The sequence below is a fragment of the Lissotriton vulgaris genome, chromosome 1_1, assembly GCF_964263255.1.
Source record: "Lissotriton vulgaris chromosome 1_1, aLisVul1.2, whole genome shotgun sequence".
Lineage (NCBI taxonomy): Eukaryota > Metazoa > Chordata > Amphibia > Caudata > Salamandridae > Lissotriton > Lissotriton vulgaris.
The window spans coordinates 1,345,104,694-1,345,125,164 of record NC_141685.1 but is presented as its reverse complement, the minus strand read 5'-3'; the positions used below and the strand labels follow the sequence as shown (position 1 = coordinate 1,345,125,164).

Sequence of the window (20,471 nt, the reverse complement as noted above, 5' to 3'; positions counted from 1 at the left end):
TTCGCCACTGTACCTCGCATCAACAAGACCACCATGGGAGGCAGATCCTTTTCATACTTGGCTGCCAAAACATGGAACTCACTCCCCGCCTACCTTCGCCTCACCCAGAATCACCTAGCGTTCAGAAAGCAGCTTAAAACGTGGATATTTGACAAATAATCCTCCTCCCCTTCCTAAGCGCCTTGAAACCCTCTGGGTATGTAGTGCGCTATACAAATTTTATGACTTGACTTGACTTGACTTGAACAAATGTAACACATACAGACCATGGTGTGCACAGAATAAAGCAGAACTCGGTGGAGCAAACGACAGATGAAGGATCAGAGAGACCAGTGGGCGAAAAAATGCTAGACAGAGGAAACAAGCACTGGCGTTGCCAATAGGTTTCGCATTTGGAAAGTTGGAGCTATTGGTTTTGTAAATGACATTTTGTATGTATATATTATTATTGACAATGCCAATAACGATATATAAATATAAAATGTCATTTACAAAACCAATAGCTCCAACTTTCCTACTGCGAGACCTATTGGCAATGCCAGTGCTTGTTCAGAGGGCATCTCTAAGATGCCCTCTCAGTGCATTTTGTAATACATCCAACACAGGCATCAGTGTGGGTTTATTATGCTGAGGAGTTTAATTCCAGACTTCTTAGCATTCAGTAAAGCCATCATGGAGCTGTGGAGTTCATAATGACAAACTCCCCGCCCATGTACTCAGTATGGCTTCACTGCACTTAGTGTCTAAGAATGAACGTAAAAAATATTATTCTTTCCTTAGTATATGGCCAGTGAAACTATTTTTTAGTTTTCTTAGTGATACTGATAATGTGTAATAGTGAGCCACGAAATTTCATGGAAAAGCACTGTGTTTTTAAAATACCCCTCACACACGACGAATCCTGTAGTGTCATGCTTCATCATAGGGGTCTTCCCAACCCTCTACGGGGCGGGGCGTGATATAACCTGCAAATACGCGGGAGCACAGTTGTGAGAATAGGCTATGTGTAGTGTAGAAGTGAGAGTGGTAGGGTCTGTGAAGAATATAAAAGATTAAAAATTCCATGGCTAGTGGAAAAAACACATTTTATTCACTTCTGGAAATATTAAAAATGGGTGTGTGTATGGGGTATACCTTAATGTGATGCCCCCTACTGGGTCAACATGTTTTGTAAGCAGTCCCCACTGCTTTACTCGTCAGGGCCTAGTGTGATCCCTACTGCACTCAAAATATAATAGTAGTTTATATATTTTTGTATGCCTATCTTTCAAAAGCCAACCTGCAAAAATAAGCAAGGCTGGAAAAATTGGGGTGCAATGGCCCCTTTGATTTTAACAACCAAATCGGGATGCTATCTGGAATAGTACCCAGGTGTCATGAGCTTGCATCGAAGGGGAGGATGCCTTGGATATAAACAATGAAGAAGGATATGCCCTCGCCTTTATGTACCTCTGTGCTGCTCCGTGGAACTTCAGGTCACGTGGTTGTTAAAATCAAAGGGGCCATTGCACCCCAATTTTTCCAGCCTTGCTTATTTTTGCAGGTTGGCTTTTGAAAGATAGGCCTACAAAAATATATAAACTAGTATTATATCATGATATATTAATATTAATAAACAGCAGATAAAAGTAATCTAGTCAAAAAGAGTAGTTTTGCATGCAATAATTAAATGTATTCTAAAGTGCAGAATGCAAGTTACATTTGATGCTCCATGAGGTTATAAATTGATAAAATGCTATAAAAATGTGTCCAGAAGAAAAAGCGTTATGATATATTAATATTAACTTAATGGACAGCATTTAGAAAGTGCTCTAATAGGGAAGTATAATTTTACATGCACTGTTAAAAATATTCAAAAGTGCGTGTTGCAATTAGATCTCCATAACATTTTGAGTAAATAAAATACATTACAAGTACAACCAAGAAGTATTCATACGTGCTTTAGCTCAGGTGGTAATTTGGGAAAGAATCTTGCTACGCTTGTACCGAACATTGGCAAAAAATGGATGACTGCAAACAATTATGTGAGAGGTATCACTTTTCAGTATTCTCTGGGCAATAAGATATCTGGTTATCCCCCAACTTCAAATGGATTTGGTGTATCCATTTTCTGCGCGAGCCTAGATATCCCAAGCAAAAAAACAAAACATGCGCCTCAGTTTCAGAATCTAGTCCTTAGGCTGGGCACAGGCTAGGGTCTAGATCTTTGGTCCATTTGCTTGTGAAAGATCTAAGCGGGAGAATACCAAACCAGAAGCGCATGTACAAACTCTTTGTTAAAGGGGGGTTATTACATCCAAAATGGCTCAAAACAGGGAGTAAACTTAAATTCTAGGTATTATTTGTCAGAATGCCTTTATCCCCGGTCCCTGCATATAGATTTGGCCGAATCATCCTTACATATAGGTTCTGGATTGTTCCACAATCTCGCCAAACAAAGCTTATAAAACCAGTTGTGAACAAATTTTAACCAAGGTACCTGGTGGGGCACAGCAACCCACTGTGGACCTGAAACCTTTTTGTAGGATTTAGGCAGCGGCACCTACTACAGGTTAATCGGAAAAAGAACTACTAAGACCAGTGTGCAATGCGTGCACACGCCCAAGAGGCGGGACAAGTGAATGGATATTTAATTGGTATACTTGCTCCGCTGCCAAATTTCACACAAGCCATACCTGTGAGCAAGGGCGGACGACGCCCGAAACGCGTGGGAGAAATTTATGGCAAAAATGAGCTGTTCCCTTCATGCTGATGTGCGATGCAACCTGGCTGAATAAAAGATTGAACACGAAACGTGTGGACTTCCAACTGTCGGGTGCTCTTGTTGATATATATATAAGATTTAACGGCGTGGTTCCGCCGTAGGTGAACGCACCCACGAAGAGCGCTCCAAAATCGGGGAGAGGTGAACCAGCGTGTGGATATATATATATATATATTACCTACTATATCCTAACTATATACACCTACTGGCGACCGCCAGTAGGTATATATAGTTAGGATTTTTTTTAATAGGGATTTCTGAAAATTCTATGTTGAATAGCTTTGGCGTTGATGGACGGAATTGGCTGAAATTTTCAGGAAAATGGCACATTTTGTTTCTGAGCGTCCCCTGAAAGTTTGGGGGGGGGGGGGGGGGGGGTTCGTCAAGCGGGGGCCGAGAAAAAAGGGGGGTCCCAAAACGTGCTTTTAACATTGAGTTTTCCATAGGGCGGTTGGACTCACTTTTAGCTCGAACGGCTGAATGGATTTGCACCAAACTTGGCAAAATGTAGGGATTGGTAGCCCGATGTGCCTTTCCTATGTCTCAAGATATATGCTCCAGTGGTTTTTACGAAAATTAACTTTGAAAAATATATATTGGGCTACATTGGGATATATATATGTTAGAGCCCAAATGTAGCCCAATGTAGCCCAAAGATGGCCACCAGAGACAAAAAAAAAACAAATGTAGCCCAAATAGCAGCCAGATGTAGCCCAACTATAGCCCAGTGACATAATGTCCCAGAGTGTTCTAAAGAACAACTAGAGCGCTAACAGTCTTACTTATGACAAAAGTATGGCACACCTGAAGTCATCTTGATTGGAATAAAGTGTTAACACTTAAAACATTTAATTTGCAAAGGAACAAAATGAGGGGGTTCATTTTGCCATAGAAATTATGATTAGTGCTGAAGAAAGAAAAATTAGGGCACATTTTGAGTGACTTCTCAAATCCTCTTATATTTCATTAAAAACATTCTGATATGCAGTCTCCCAAGATGGCTGCCAGAGACAAAAGAGCCCAAATGTAGCCCAAATATCAGCCAGATGTAGCCCAACTATAGCCCAATGACAGAATGTCCCAGAGTGTTTTAAAGAACAACTAGAACGCTAACAGTCTTACTTATGACAAAAGTATGGCACACCTGAAGTCGTCTTGATTGGAATAAAGTGGTAACACTTAATACATTTAATTTGAAAAGGAACAAAATGAGGGGTTTCATTTTGCCATATAAATGTTATATATATATTATATATTACCTACTGGCGGTCGCCAGTAGGTATATATAGTTAGGATTTTTTTGAATAGGGATTTCTGAAAATTCTATGTTGAATAACTTTGGCGTTGATTGACGAAATTGGCTGAAATTTTCAGGAAAATGGAATATTTTGTTTCTGAGCATCCCCTGAAAGTTTGGGGGGGTTTCGTCAAGCGGGGGCCGAGAAAAAAGGGGGGTCCCAAAACGTGTTTTTAACATTGAGTTTTCCATAGGGCGGTTGGACTCACTTTTAGCTCGAACGGCTGAATGGATTTCTATGAAACTTGGCAAAATTGTAGAGACTGTTTGCCCGATGTGCCTTTGCTAGGTCTCAAGATATGTGCTCCAGTGGATTTTGAGAAATTAACGTTCAAAAAAATATATATATCTGTGACAGTGTCCCGGTTAGCGCCCCGATTCGCGTACCAGACGCGTAACGGAACTTCGCGAGGAGAAGCGGATTGGCTCTCCGGTGACTCTCCATTCTAAACAGTCCGGAGCGGCCGCCATCTTGTCTCTCGGTAGGATCGAGAGACAAGAGGTGGAAATAAACGAAGGGGGAAATGAATGAAAGGGGGCAAGGTAGACCTCTCCTGACCCCCTAGGATTGATGTGGGGGCTATTAAAGGGCCCCGCGGGGCAAAAATATAAAATAATTTTTTTTTCGATTTTTCGCGGTGGAAGCGCTACCCGGTACGCTAACCGGGTAGCTCACCGGTAGCGTATCGGTAGTCCGCCATCTTGTGTTTCGGACGAATTTAGTCACAAGATGGAGGATAAACAATGTTGGGAATGGGTATAAGGGGGCACGGGAGACATATCCTGACCCCCTAGGTTTTCTGAGGGTGGCTGAGGAGGCCCATATATGTAAAAAAAACAACCTTTTTTTTTCAAATTTTTGCACGGTTAGCGCCCGGTCCGCGCACCGGGTAGCGTTCCAGAAAACGTAACAAGGGGAAAACCAAGGGAAATTGTAAAATAATATTTTAGAGTGCTTTGAGGTAGGGTAGCTCTGAATAGAGCTGTTGTGTTGTGTGGGTGATGTAAGTACCAACATGTAGGTACCAATGAAGAGTCTAAAATTCAATGTACACCGTCTCCTCTGTAGATATTTTGTATGTTCTAATATGGGTTATTTAAATGTAAATGTGTGGAAAAGCACTTCATGCTTTAAAGCAATTGTATTTTTGAACTGATTGTTCTTTCCTCTTAGTCCTCCTCTTTGTTTTTTTCCCTCACACTCTTCTTCAGCATGATAGTTGATAAATTCGTTCCCTCAAAAAATTTATATACATAAAAAAATTATATTAAATACATATAAAATATATTTTTCCTTTAAAAGAAGAATACATTTTACAGCTTTTGATATTTGCTATTAAAATACCATTGAAATTCACTGAAAAAACCATAGGTTATAGACCACATATAGTTAGGAATTAGCATTTACAAAACCTTGAAAATTCACTGAAAAAACCATAGGTTAAAGACCATATATAGTTAGGAATTAGCATTTACAAAACCTTATTTTACTCGCACAAAACCATTGAAATTCGCATATATAGTTAGTTGCACTAACTATATATCGCGCACCCGCAATCCACTGCTGAACATGTCACATATTACATCATTCATGACATGGTCAGTGACATCACTGATGACATCACTGATGACATATCAAATGACATCACTGATGACAACATCCAGTGACTGTATGTTTCTGTAAAGTTAAAATATGTCTTACATTTTGAAGAATGAGTGTATGTATAAGTGTCTGGATGAAGGATTTAGTAGGTGCATGACTGACTGTATGAGTGAGTGATTAAATGTGTCTCACTGAGTGCATGGGTTAGTGACTAAACTGTCTTAATTTGTGCATCATTATGTCTGTTGTTCTGTAAACTGCTGCATGTGTTGATCAGTAGCTATATGAGTAACTATATGGGTTATTGATTGGTTGCCCAAGTATTTGTATGGGAGACTGAGTGTGTGTGTGTGTGGGTGGCTGGGAGGTGTATGACTCTGTGCATAGATGTGTGAGCAGTTGATTGACTAGATGTATGGGTTCAAAAGTGCATGTGGAAACAGCTGTATGGGCGGTTGACTGTGTGCATGAGTGTATTGGTGAGTGAATGGATATCTCAGTGCTACATGTCAAAGTAAGTACATATGTAAAACACAGTACATGTGAGAGTTGACATATATAAATAACTGTGCATAAGAGCCAGTGAATGTGTGAGTGGCTGTATGGATCATTGTGAACTTGTATCAGGGATTGTATAAGAGAGTAAATATGTGTTAGTATATGTTTGAATAAGTAAGGGTAAGGTGTGTATAACTGTATAGTTGAGGAAATGGAGGTGTGATTGATTCTTTGCATGACTGACTAGGTGTGTGAGTAACTCCATGGATGAGTGACAGTCTGTGTCTGTTTACACTGAGTGGATCTAAGGTTATATTAGAGTCTGAAGAGGTTCATCATATTATCACATGAATGATGTCATCAGTGATGTCATCAGTAATGTCATCAGTGATGTCATCAGTGATGTCATCAGTGATGTCATCAGTGATGTCACTGACCATGTCATGAATGATGTAATATGTGACATGATCAGCAGTGGATTGCGGGTGCGCGATATATAGTTAGTGCAACTAACTATATATGCAAATTTCAATGGTTTTGTGTGAGTAAAATAAGGTTTTGTAAATGCTAATTCCTAACTATATATGGTCTATAACCTATGGTTTTTTCAGTGAATATATATATATATATATATATATATATATATATATATATATTACCTACTGGCGGTCGCCAGTAGGTATATATAGTTAGAATTTTCAAAAATCCCATAGAGAAAAAATCCTATGTCTAATAACTTTGGCGTTTGTGGACGGAATTGGCTGAAATTTTCAGGAAAATGGGACATTTTGTTTCTGAGCAGCCCCTGACAATTTGGGGGGGTTTCATCAAGGGGGGGCCGAGAAAAAAGGGGGGTCCCAAAACGCGTTTTTCCCATGTTAATTTCCATAGGGCGGTTGGCCTCACTTTTAGCTCGAACGGCTGAATGGATTTGCACGAAACTTGGCAAAATTGTAGGGACTGTTAGCCCGATGTGCCTTTGCTAGGTCTCAATATATGTGCTCCAGTGGATTTCGAGTAATTTAGGTTAAAAAAATATATATATCTGGGCGGAGCCTAACCACACATCTGATCTGATTGGCTGTCAGCACTTCATCCAAGAAGTGTTGGCAGCCATCTTGGGACCAATATACATGATAGCACCTCATTAAAAAGCATTGTAGTTAATAGAGGGTTTTAGGACTTTAGTTACATTATAAATCATTTGTTGATGGTACCATACTCGTTTTAGGAATTGTGGTGGGTTCTAAGGTGATTTTACCATGTGAAAAAACCTTCTGCTGTGATATCATGAATATTGTTTGAAAGAAAAACTAATATCTCATGATTTTCCCACAGTGGTTTGGAAGGGGATCTATAAGCTAAACTGAAAGCATATTTTCTGTAAATTCACATTATCTTTCTCAGTCATGTGAAAATGAAGTCTGACATTCTCAGTAAAACATGTACATCCAACAAGGACAGAGACTGTCAGTTGATTCCTTTGTGTTCTACTGCAGCCTCCTAGAGTGTTCTAAAGAACAACTAGAGCGCTAACAGTCCTACTTATTACAAAGGTATGACACACCTGAAGCCATCTTGATTGGAATGAAGTGGTAACTCTTAAAACATTTAATTTAAAAAGAAACAACATGAGGGGGTATATTTTGCCATAGAAAGTATGATTAGTGCTGCAGAATGAAAAATTAGGGCACATTTTGAGTGACTTCTCAAATCCTTTTCTATTTCATTAAAACATTCTGACATGCAGTCTCCCAAAATGGCCACCAGAGACAAAAGAGCCCAAATGTAGCCCAAATATCACCCAGATGTAGCCCAAGTATAGCCCAATGACAGAATGTCCCAGAGTGTTCTAAAGAACAACTAGAGCGCTAACAGTCCTACTTATTACAAAGGTATAGCACACCTGGAGCCATCGTGATGGGAATAAAGTGGTAACTCTTAAAACATTTAATTTAAAAAGGAACAAAATGAGGGGGTATATTTTGCCATATGAATTATGATTAGTGCTGCAGAAAGAAAAATTAGGGCACATTTTGAGTGACTTCTCAAACCCTCTTCAATTTCATAAAAAAATTCTGACATACAGTCTCCCAAGATGGCCACCAGAGACAAAAGAGCCTAAATGTAGCCCAAATATCACCCAGATGTACCCCAAGTATAGCCCAATGACAGAATGTCCCAGAGTGTTCTAAAGAACAACTAGAGCGCTAACAGTCTTACTTATGACAAAAGTATGGCACACCAGAAGCCATCTTGATTGGAATGAAGTGGTAAGTCTGAAAACACTCAATTTAAAAAGGAACAACATGAGGGGGTTAATTTTGCCATAGAAAGTATGATTAGTGCTTCAGAAAGAAAAATTAGGGATCATTTTGAGTGACTTCTCAAATCCTCTTCTATTTCATTAAAAAAATTCTGACATGCAGACTGAAACATGCACTTTGAATACCAGCAGCAGACGTCCCTGGTGAGCAGTAGCTTTACTACAGTGATCTAATGTGCAACTAGAGTGCTAACATTCAGAATTTATGGCAAATGTGTGACACATCTGAATGCCTTCTTGATGGAACCAAAGTAAACAAGCATTGAAAATGCAATAGATCTCGCCCTCGTTTAAGTTAAAGCCATTCTGTTTGTAATGAGGTGGCTTTTTAGCTTTGCTTTTATTAGTGTTTTTTCAACTTTCATGTAAATAACATGTTTCTGTATGCCTATAAGTATATGTATGCATGCATTTATGTTTGTATTTATATAGATATACAGATGATATATGTTTATATATGTATGTATATATATATATATTCACTGAAAAAACCATAGGCTATAGACCATATATAGTTAGGAATTAGCATTTACAAAACCTTGAAAATTCACTGAAAAAACCATAGGTTATAGACCATATATAGTTAGGAATTAGCATTTACAAAACCTTGAAAATTCACTGAAAAAAACCATAGGTTATAGACCATATATAGTTAGGAATTCGCATTTACAAAACCTTATTTTACTCACACAAAACCATTGAAATTCCATATATAGTTAGTTGCACTAACTATATATCGCGCACCCGCAATCCACTGCTGATGATGTCACATATTACATCATTCATGACATGGTCAGTGACATCACTGATGACATCACAGATTACATCTCAAATGACATCACTGATGACATCACTGATGACAACATCCAGTGACTGTATGTTTCTGTAAAGTTAAAATATGTCTTACATATTGAAGAATGAGTGGATGTATAAGTGTCTGGATGAAGGATTTAGTAGGTGCATGACTGACTGTATGAGTGAGTGATTAAATGTGTCTCACTGAGTGCATGGGTTAGTGACTAAACTGTCTTAATTTGTGCATCATTATGTCTGTTGTTCTGTAAACTGTTGCATGTGTTGATAAGTAGCTATATGAGTAACTATATGGGTTATTGCTTGGTTGTCCAAGTATTTGTATGGGAGACTGTGTGTGTGGGTGGCTGGGAGGTGTATGACTCTGTGCATAGATGTGTGAGCAGTTGATTCACTAGATGTATGGTTTCAAAAGTGCATGTGGAAACAGCTGTATGGGCGGTTGACTTTGTGCATGAGTGTATTGGTGAGTGAATGGATATCTCAGTGCTACATGTCAAAGTAAGTACATATGTAAAACACAGTACATGTGAGAGTTGACATATATAAATAACTGTGCATAAGAGCCAGTGAATGTGTGAGTGGCTGTATGGATCATTGTGAACTTGCATCAGGGATTGTATAAGAGAGTAAATATGTGTTAGTATATGTTTGAATAAGTAAAGTTTGTATAACTGTATAGTTGAGGAAATGGAGGTGTGATTGATTCTTTGCATGACTGACTAGGTGTGTGAGTAACTCCATGGATGAGTGACAGTCTGTGAGTGTCTGTTTACACTGATTGTATCTAAGGTTATATTAGAGTCTGAAGAGGTGCATCGTATTATCACATGAATGTTATCATCAGTGATGTGATCAGTAATGTCAAATGAGATGTCATCAGTGATGTCATCAGTGATGTCATTTGAGATGTCATCAGTGATGTCATTTGAGATGTCATCAGTGATGTCATCAGTGATGTCACTGACCATGTCATGAATGATGTAATATGTGACATCATCAGCAGTGGATTGCGGGTGCGCGATATATAGTTAGTGCAACTAACTATATATGGAATTTCAATGATTTTGTGTGAGTAAAATAAGGTTTTGTAAATGCGAATTCCTAACTATATATGGTCTATAACCTATGGTTTTTTCAGTGAATATATATATATATATATATATATATATATATATCACATCCACCAACACAGCCTGAAAAACATTCATGAGGAATTAGAAGAGAGATATAGCCCACTGGGGGGAAAAACTGCCTATATCTCTACTAGGCACTTTAGAAAATGATCACACTCCAGAAATTCCTCAAAACCACTCCCCACGAGGTGTCTGATGCCTTGTTGAATACAGTGATGTCCACGACACTCACGCTGCTATAGGATAGTGGGACACCTTGGATAACCTATTGAACTTTGACACAGGAACCGTATAAAGGGGGATTGCTTTCCTAAATTTGAAATACTATTACTGATCGACCCAGCTGTTGGTGGCAAATGAATGGGCCTTTGCTTCGCAAATAGACAGTAAGAGTTAACCTGGTCTCCTGCATGGGGGCGGGGTACACAAAAACTCTCAACTCCAACAGCCTAGATCCCACAGGGGTATTTTAACACTGTTTTATTGCCATTTCTTAAAAGAAACAACAGTGAGGCGATGCCCTTTAAGTAACAAGGGAAGGAGTGAGGGGGAAGAAGCACAATTGCAAAATCAGTACATTATGAAAGACATTGGCATCATCACTCCATTCCCTTTTGAGCCAGAACTACATGGGAATAAGCACATCATACAAGAAAACCATGCAGCAGTACTCCCTCCAGCGGGCAACTACCACAGGTTGCACTCACACCTTGAGTTTTCAGATAGTCAAGGGGCTGAGGACGGGGCCATCCTGGTCACCTGCACACTGCCTGGCTCGGAGGGAGGGTCTGCATTGGGCAAGTTCCTCCCTGTCACAGTTGGGGAGGGAGGTTTCTCTTTGTCAGTGGTAAGCTAGTAGTGGCTCCCAGATATCTTTCAGGCGAGATCTCTGTACCATCCGGTCCCAGTATGTAGATAGTTGTTCTTGATAATAGATAGTTGTTCTTGATAATAGACCGTGTCCCACTGCCAGTTGTTGGCTTTATGTGCGTGCCACCTGCCCCAGTGTGTAGCAACTCATCATTTGGATAATAGCAAAAGCATAGCTGTGAGGCATCGGATTCCAGAGGGGAAATCTTTGACATAACCCAGAAGTACAGCTAGCGGTGTATGCGGGAGCGGATGGCTCGTTATCTGGTACAGAATGGAATACTCCTCGGACCAATATCCTGCCACCCGCTGACACTCCCAAACGAGATGGAGGAAGGAGGTTTGTGGATATGAGCAAACCAAACAGCCCGATTGTACACCAGTCCCATATTCATTAGTTGCAGCATGGTGCAGTATATCTTATGTAAGTATTTAAAATGGATGAGATAGCCTGTAATTAGGTGACAGCTCTGCAATCTGACCGCAGCAGTATGTCCAATGCGCACCTGTGATTGGGGGGGGGGCCTAATGTCTAGGTCAGGAGGCACGGGCTGCTGGGGTATGCACTGGTGCCTTATCCGGCATTGTCATATATAATTGGGCAACTTGTTTGCGGGGAGAGGCATTTATTAGAAGATGTTCAAGCGTGTGAAGTGTGGGTGGTGGCTTAGGGAACATGGGGGTGCAGCGCACATCAAGTAACACGCATCTGGTGCTATAGGAAGATGTCTAGTGCGGTGGGCTTGGGGCCAGGTGTTCTGGCGTGCAAAGTGGGGGCAAGAATTGACAATCTGGATAGATGCTGACAAATGTGATGAGGCCGTGTCTATGTGCGTTCTTTAGCGCCATCACCTTGGAGCACCTGTCGCTGAGAGTTTCAATGGAGAGGAATGGAGGGATCGTAGAGGCAGGGCACTTGTGCGGCGCATGTCATGCCGTCTCAAGCCACTGGACACACTTGACTACATACTTACTGGCGAATGTAGCAGAGGAAACTCCACTGGAGTTTTGGATCTTGGCGGTGCTCCTATACAAACACACAATTTCACACATCTAGGGAACACTTGTGATGAACTGTCAACACCCGCTAGACAAACTGAAAAACAGGTGGGAGGTGGACCTGGGAGCGCTGGAGGAAGCAGACTCTGCAGAGGCGTGTTGCTACCCGAGGGAGAGTGTGATAAAGGAGGAGCTCCGCCAGGTGCATCTCAAGATCTTACACAGGGCCCATTACAGTAGAACAAGGCTATTCCAAATGGGTCGAACCAGTGATAATCGTTGCCTCAGGGGGTGTGGCAAGTCTGGGACCTTGGTACATATGCTATTGATCTGCCCCCCGATTATGAGCATTCTGGGAATGTGTGGAAAACTACATATCAGAGGTTGTAGAGGATAGGAGTACACTCGTAGTGCCCTTTATATTGCTCAGATAGTGGGGTGATGTCACACTCTCCAGATATGACTTACTGATTTGAAACACTCCCCTGGCAATAGCTAAAAGGGAAATCGTACAACTGTGGGGAGCGGAAACAACACTGGGCTTCACTAAGTGGGTCAATGACATTAACTGGTTTATGCTGGCAAAGGCCAGTGTATATAAGGTGAGATGGCGTCCCAAGAGGTTTGAGAAGATCTGGTCCAAATGGATGCTGATTTGGGACCCTGAGGAAAGGGAAAAGCAGAGAGCGGGGAGGGGGCAAGATACATGATCGAAATGATCATTTGCATGGGTATTAACTATCGAAGACCACTCGGTTCGGAGGGATTCTAGAAGTGACCATATGTAAAGTTACTGTGAGATTACAGACTATCCCTGGTCAATTTGGTAATATGGTGTACCTGAACCTGTCCCGTATGATGTTATTCAATGGTGGTCAGTTGTACTGTTGAGAAAAAAACAATAAAAAGAATTTGAGAAACAAAAAATTAAACAAGTTACTTAACCTTCAGTAACGCTTTTTTTGGTGGATACTCTAACTGCAGATTCCTCACTGACCCTCCAACCTCCCTGGTCAGTGAAGTGGGCTCTTCTAGTCCATGTTAATTAGATTCCATTTTGGCAATCTGCACACTGGCACAATGTTGGTTACTAAAATTTTGTGTCAGATGGCCCGGACATATATCCGAAATAAACTGACTTCTGTGCACAGAGGTGGCATCTATGTACGGTCTCTGACTTCACATCCGGGGTAGGAGGGATCTGATGCGGAGCCGTTCAATGCCACCTATATGTACACAAGGGAATTGCTAAAGAAACTTCTACAGAGCCAGTCTGGCTCCTCTGGGTATTAGCAAGGTGAGGAATCCGGGGTTCGACTAGCCACCATAAAGCATTGGGCCATTGTCTCTGCTTTGGGAGCATTCTTACCACCCAATTTAGACCAAGTACAGGCTGGGCAGTTGCTGGAGAGCTAATGCAAACTAACCTCCAGCAGTTTCAGGCAGTATAAATGTAACGTTTCTAAAAGTTAAATTTCACAAATATTTAATAAAAATCGGGTGTAACTAGTGCATTGGATTATCATTAAAAATAAGACTTTAAATGGAGTCTGTAGTTTTAGGTCGAGCTGACGTTAGCATTCATGCGAAGCATGAATGCTGTCAGCTCGACAACTAATGCTATCCGTATTTGGGAAAGTGGACACCAAAGTGTCACGAGCTTTCCCAGTGTCGGATTTCACCGCGCGAGCGAGCGAGCGCGCTTGCGCAGACCACAGGGCTTGCATGCAAACACGGCGTGCACACAGGCAGGCCCCATCCCCTGCACGCACAGGCGCGCACACACACACACACACGCACACGCAGGCACACACATGCAGGCACACAGCCCCCCCACCCGCCCCCTCCCCTCTTACCTCACCGGAGTCGGGCTCGCACCATCTGCCAAGGGAGCCCCGCAGAGCACTCGAGCTCCTCTCCACACTCTACCAAGGAGCGGAGCTCTCCCCATAGGCATGGGGGCCTCGCAGTCTCCCCGCTGGTCTTCACCCGGGCCCCCTCCTGGGACCCGGGACTTAATGTAGTTGCTGTAAAATTGACGAGACCTTTCTTTTTCGGCTCAGTTTAAGCTTTAGTCATCCGTCAAGTATTATGTGAGCTGCGACCTAGCTTTCACTTTCTCTAATCTCTTTCGGCGTCCCCCATTAACTTGAGCAGAAATACAGGCGAACACAACAGCAACCGACTGCGCTTGCGCTTAGGGAAGTGGTACGTGCTGGTCACGTGACCCTGTCGTTGGCACGCTGCAGTTTCCTGTTCCGAGGCCGGTCGCTTCCGCAGACAGTATCCGTAGGACTCTATACGAGTGATCGGCAACATGGTAAGCGTTAACCCAGTGGAAAACCGGAATAGGGAGCTGTGTTATAAGACCCTTACAGCGCTAGCGGTGGACTCTCACACCGGCCGGATGCTTGGAAGTTCTTGGCTGTCTATAATGTGTCTTTGGTAAAAGCTTTACGTCTATCCTGTGATGCTACTGGTAGCTGCTGACTCGCGGTGTACCAGCGGCCATGCTACTGGTAGCTGCTGACTCGCGGTGTACCGGCGGCCATGGATTTGCACACAAAAAGGGCCATGGAGCAGTGCGGGGATGGGTGGTCTGCTTTCCGTGCGACTCTAGTGGCAGACCCAAGGGAACACATAGAGCCAAGATAAAATATGAGATTGCGATACTTGGGTCGCTGTGCAGTTTAGTTTTGCACTTTATTATTTACCATCTGTAGTCCAGTAAACTGAAAAAAAGTACTCTGAGATTCCATAAACTGGGGGTTAAGGTGTGGCAGCTAAACGGGGTTTAAATCAATAGAGACAGTCAAGTGGCGTCCTACAGTCAACGTTCACATTCTTGTTTTTCATACTCTGCTGCAAAGAAATTGGCAACTAGGGATGGAGTTAAGAGATCTGTGTTTCCACAATTTTGAATCGTAATAAAGTAGTATAGAGGTTTAATGTGTCTCCGGCATAGCACAAGGTGTAACAAGGAGATATGATTTTTATTTTATGTAGGTAGTTCAGTGGGTTACTGCTTTTGTTATAGATAACTTAGTCATTTGCTATTCTTTAATTACAATCCTCCTACTATAGCACACTGAGATATGAATCGACACCACAGCTGCATGCAAACTACAAGGTTACGGTTTAGTACCTTATTGTTTTTTTCCCCTCAATCGTTTGTTATTCTAAGGTTGTTAAAAAAGGGCTCGTTTTGGTAGTGAACTCCTCTTCTTTTTTTTTTCTTCTTTTTTTAGTGCAGACAGCGACTGTTAAGTTTGAAATCCTGACTTTGTTTTTCCAAACCAATCACTCTTTATCATATACTACCTACTGGTATTTATACTGTGTGTGATGTAAAGCTCTCTGGCACCATACATTGGGATGAGTAGTTCTAAATAACACACTAGTAAGTGCTATTCACTTCATTATTAATGTGATTACTGATACAAACAGATACATTTCTTACATAAAAGGGTTTAAAAAGTCAAAAACCTGCCTGCAAATTTTGTTTTCTTAACACTTGTTAAATGATGATCCGTAATACTTTTTCCTCCCCTTCATTGTGTTGGTATCTCTGTTATTTGACTTAGGATAGATCCCAGCCAGGATGTGACTGCACTAAAAGTATGACTGGTGGGCCTTTAAGAGCGGCCTTTGTATTGTGAGTAAAAATAAGAACCCGGTAATACATGTAATTCACGTAAATACAACACATATTGCATTACAAATGCTATAGGTGTCACATTTGCAAAAGTTATAACTATTGGCATTGTAAATGACAAAGCTATTAATTTCGCTATTTTCAAAAACAAAACCTAAATTAAAAAAATTGTCATTTACAATACCAATAGCTCAAACTTTCCTAATGCGAGACCTATTGCATTGCAAATGCTTGTTTTTTTTTTGCTTTTCCTGTGTACTAGTTACATCCTGGCCAGTGACAAAGTCGTTTCGGGTCTTGTCAATGGGAGAACATGACATTTTTTATATCACATATGCTCCACTCTTAAATATTATGCACCCTAACTGTTGGCAGGATGGTGCACTTAGGGGTGATTTATTTAATATTAAAAATCAGTTTTACCTACATTTAAAAAGTGGGATTTTGACCGGTCTCTGCAACAGGCTAAAGCTGCTGCTGCCAGTCTACACAGGCTAGACTCGTAGCCATATTTTACTGCCTCTGTAGAGGATGGTACAATAGGTGGCTGCAGTCATTAAGTGACATTATCTGCCAGGCCATGGATGTATTTCTGTATCCTATTCTATGGCTTCATAGGAAACGTAAATGTGCCAATCCGTTTTTAAGCCAATTTCAACATGTTTTAGGGGTCAGAGCACATGCTCTGGTCACTGGATAGTAGTGTCAGAGTTCGAAAATACCAGCAGGTATGTCCCAGAAAAATGCACTTTGCAACATTGTCCAATGTGACGTTTCCCAAGTCTGCCACTGCCAAAACTCATTCGCTTGTCAAATTAAAGCCCAGAACCTAAAAACAAATCTCCTATGACGAACAAAAGCGAGTAAAGCCAAAAGGGAATACTAACTATGTAAAGGGGTAAGACCACTTGAGGAGGGACACAAGAAATCCCCTGATGGGATGGTGGACACAATTGAGAGCGTGTGCTCAGTTGATGTTTAGACCACTTGAAGAAGAGGAATTATAACAAAGAGAGGCAACCCCCAACCTTTAACAGTGCAAGAGGTTCTTGTGCAAATTCTATAGGACAGAGGAAGTAACATCACTGGGATATTTTCCGCTCCTTGGATTTTTAATACTTGTATAATAAATATTTACTTTTGGTATTTTTCAGATTAATGAACTGAACCAAGTTCCTGTCCCGGTGATGCTTTTGCCGGACGATTTTAAGGCTAATTCAAAAATCAAAGTAGTCAATCACCTTTTTAACCGGTAAGTGCAATGCTATGTTTGCCAGTTAACCCTTTATATCTAACCCCACTTTCACTGTTTACTTGTCTCCCTCTTTATCCTTCATCAATGTTGGCTTTGCATTGTTGAGTGGGGTTACGATGTAATTGCAATCTTAATATTCATAGTGTCGATTTTATTGTTAGAGTGAATTTTTTTCCCTCTATTTTTGCAAATAGTGTGTGGATGGAAAATCCCCAAAGATGGCCTGCTTTTTTCTGGGAATAGTGTGAGAGACCGAAGAATGTGTTTGGATTTTTCAGTACAGAGCAAAAGTAATGCAGCTGCAGAGGCATTTGCCGGCTTTGCCCCTGAGTGATCGCGGAATGTCAAGTTAATGGTTAGCTGGTTTCAGGAATGCGAAAAGCGCCTCTCTCCGCCAGGAGGCATCGAGAGGATGATGAATGGAATAATCGCTAAGAGTGAAAAACTTAAATCCGTGCACAAAAAAGAGATTGCTTTCTGTTAGTGAAGTTTTCTGTAGGGCATTTTCTCGCCAGAACATTTTAAGTCTGGTCTTAGCCGCCTTATGCAGCGTTAGTAGGGTTAGCGAAAGAGCGTATATACAAAAGGGTTGAAGCTTTCTCATGGACAGTGGGTCTTGCTTTTGTTGTGTACCAAGAGTATGATCTAATGTTTCAACAATAAGGTTGTATTTCAGTTAATGTAAGTGTAGAATATAATTGAACTATTAAAGGGTCTTTACCTTTACCAGCACTTTCTCTTTTTTTCTATAACTTACTTTTGCCATGACAGCTGCAGGATTGAACCGACATTGATTATACAGAGCTTGGAAGGCATTTGTGGTATTGTACTTGCAAGTTCATAGTGGCAGCGGCCATTGCCTGCCTTTTATCGTGTGGGGCTAGATGAACATGTCTGCTATCTTCCAGGTCTTGGGCTGGCCTATCGAGCACTTTGTTACTGCTGGATGGACCAGCTTGAAAGGGCAGTGTCTGGGCTGTTTTTTGGATAAAAAAACCAAGCGTTGGCAAAGCCGATAGGTCTCGCCTACAGGAGGTGCTGACTGTGTTATAGCGCTCTTTTTTTTGTGGGCAGGCGGGAGGCAACATTGACAATGGAGGATGGGGGAGCACTGTGGTATGGCTGTACTTCTTTATTGTAGGGTGGGAGGCAACACGGAGGTCAGTGTGGAGGGGGAAGGCAACTTAGAGTCCAACACAGACAACAGGGGGGGTGGGGGGCGGGGGCGTATGACGTGGCCACCGGTATTTGCGACATAGCACTTCTTTTTGGTTATGGCGGATGGCGGGTGGTGTCAACACAGACACTTGAAAGACACAGCGAATGGAGCTACGCCTGGGAAAATTTCCATCTACCATTGACCAGCCAACCTGGGTCCATGATGGACCAAAAGTTTGCAGACTGTGGGAGCAGTAAGGAGGACTTCATACATCTTGTTTGCATTTGCCTGAATTTAGCCCATGCACAAGGCATCTTCCTAAAAAAAGCCATGAACGACCGAGGCATAAGAATGTGCAGATAGGCAATCGTGGCAACCCTAAATCCAACTGACACTCATTTGAACTGCCTACTAATAAAATTCTTTCTGGCTCATGTACATGCTCTGAAATGTAATCCGGTACCTTGCATAGAAAAGGGCAATAGGACGGTTGACTCTGCGGTAGAGGGCTCTCCCGAACTTAACACAGAATAGAACTAGAATTTCGGGAGGTACATTTTACATGGACCAACAAATGTCTTTGATCAATTTTAAACTTGTATATTGTGTATATTAAAATGTCAATTTTTTAAAAGAAAACATTTGCACAAGACACAGAAATTTGTAGGATTCAGGGAAATAGAATGTAGACAAACACTCAGGGTGGAGGCAATCCACCCGACACCGTATCCCGAATTCCCCCGCTATATTAGTATGGTGGGGGGACCGCAGCGGACGGATAGACCAGATGCCGCTTTTCCGCCCTGGTCGCCTTGCGACCGCAGCGGAAAGGGCTTAATATGGTAGCGGTGTCCAATGGACACTGCCAGCCATATTATGATGTGTGGGCATAGGTGCCTTTCCGCCGGCGGCGATGCCGCCACGGAAAGGCAGGCGGTCTTTGCTTTGGGGGCCCCCTGCGGGCCCCCCTGGTGAAGGCCGAGGTGGTGGGTGCAAATGGGGGTATCTGTGGTACCCCCCAGCATTTGCATACACCAAGCAGCAGGCACCGCGCGGTGCCTTCTGCTTCATGTATGCAAATGCGTGCATTTATTTTTAAGATTTTGGTGGGCGGTGCAGTGAGCACCGCCCGCCACAATGTTAAATATGAGGGATGCGCCCGCCACTGTGGCGGGCGCATCCTAATGCACACATCGGGACCCCCGCCCTTTAGGCGGGCGGTTCTGTTTACCACAAGGGTGGCGGGCGGGTAAAGCCCGCCCGCCATCCTAATGACCTCCTCAGTTTCATCTGTAGCACAAGATTTTATACAATGTATTGTTATGGTTTTAATTAACTGTAACAATAAACTTTTCTTTTTCTTCTTCTATTAAAAAAAAGAGTGGGTAGTAGCAGCAACAGGGGCAGGAACGAGAGTGGTTGGTCGCAGCAGCACAGACAATGGAAGGATTGAGGGTGATGGGATCAAGCAACACAGTCAGTGGAAGGAGAGCTGGCGGTGGGGGCAAGCAATACGGACATCAGAAGAATGGAGGGTGGCTGGGGGCAAGCAACAAGAACAACGGAAGGATAGAAGGATGGTTGTTGCATGCAACGCGGAAAACAGAACCGGGTGGGCTTCTTGGGGTAAGCGACACAAACAACGGAAGAAGGGAGGGCAGGAGAAACACAGAGTGGGGAGAAGTACAAAAGGGAGGCAGCTGAGAAACACACCCTCATGAAGTGCCTAAACATAAAGAAAAAGTAGCACCTAAAAAAGATGAACAGTCTAAGACACAAGTAATGCATTCATGCTCTACAGGAGGGACATGCACACAAACAGCAAACAGTAAGGAAGCCTACAGTAGCTGACAATAAAGCCAACCAATGGTAAACAATGGGCAGGCTCCAAGCCTACAGTTAGAAAGCAGTATATCTTTCAAGTGACAGCTAAACCTAGAAATATAGAAGGTGATAATTGAGTGGGGACAGGTTATCGTGAAGCTGGACATTAAAACTGCAGTGCTTTCTTTTTATTCCAGGGTGGGAATCAAGATGTAGGTGGGGACAATGTGGAGGAGAGGCAACACGTAGAGCCAACATAGACTTCAGAGGGT

The 20,471-nt window shown here is 42.1% G+C and overlaps 1 protein-coding gene across 1 annotated transcript in view; it reads left to right on the top strand.

Moving 5' to 3' along the window:
* The window catches only part of PIP4K2C (phosphatidylinositol-5-phosphate 4-kinase type 2 gamma), a 456,643-nt gene that overhangs the window by 21,223 nt on the left and 414,949 nt on the right, over positions 1–20,471 (top strand). Inside the window, exon 2 of the mRNA XM_086966576.1 lies at positions 17,116–17,213. Coding sequence (XP_086822702.1) covers positions 17,116–17,213 — 98 coding nt within the window. The remainder of the gene's footprint in view (positions 1–17,115; positions 17,214–20,471) is intronic.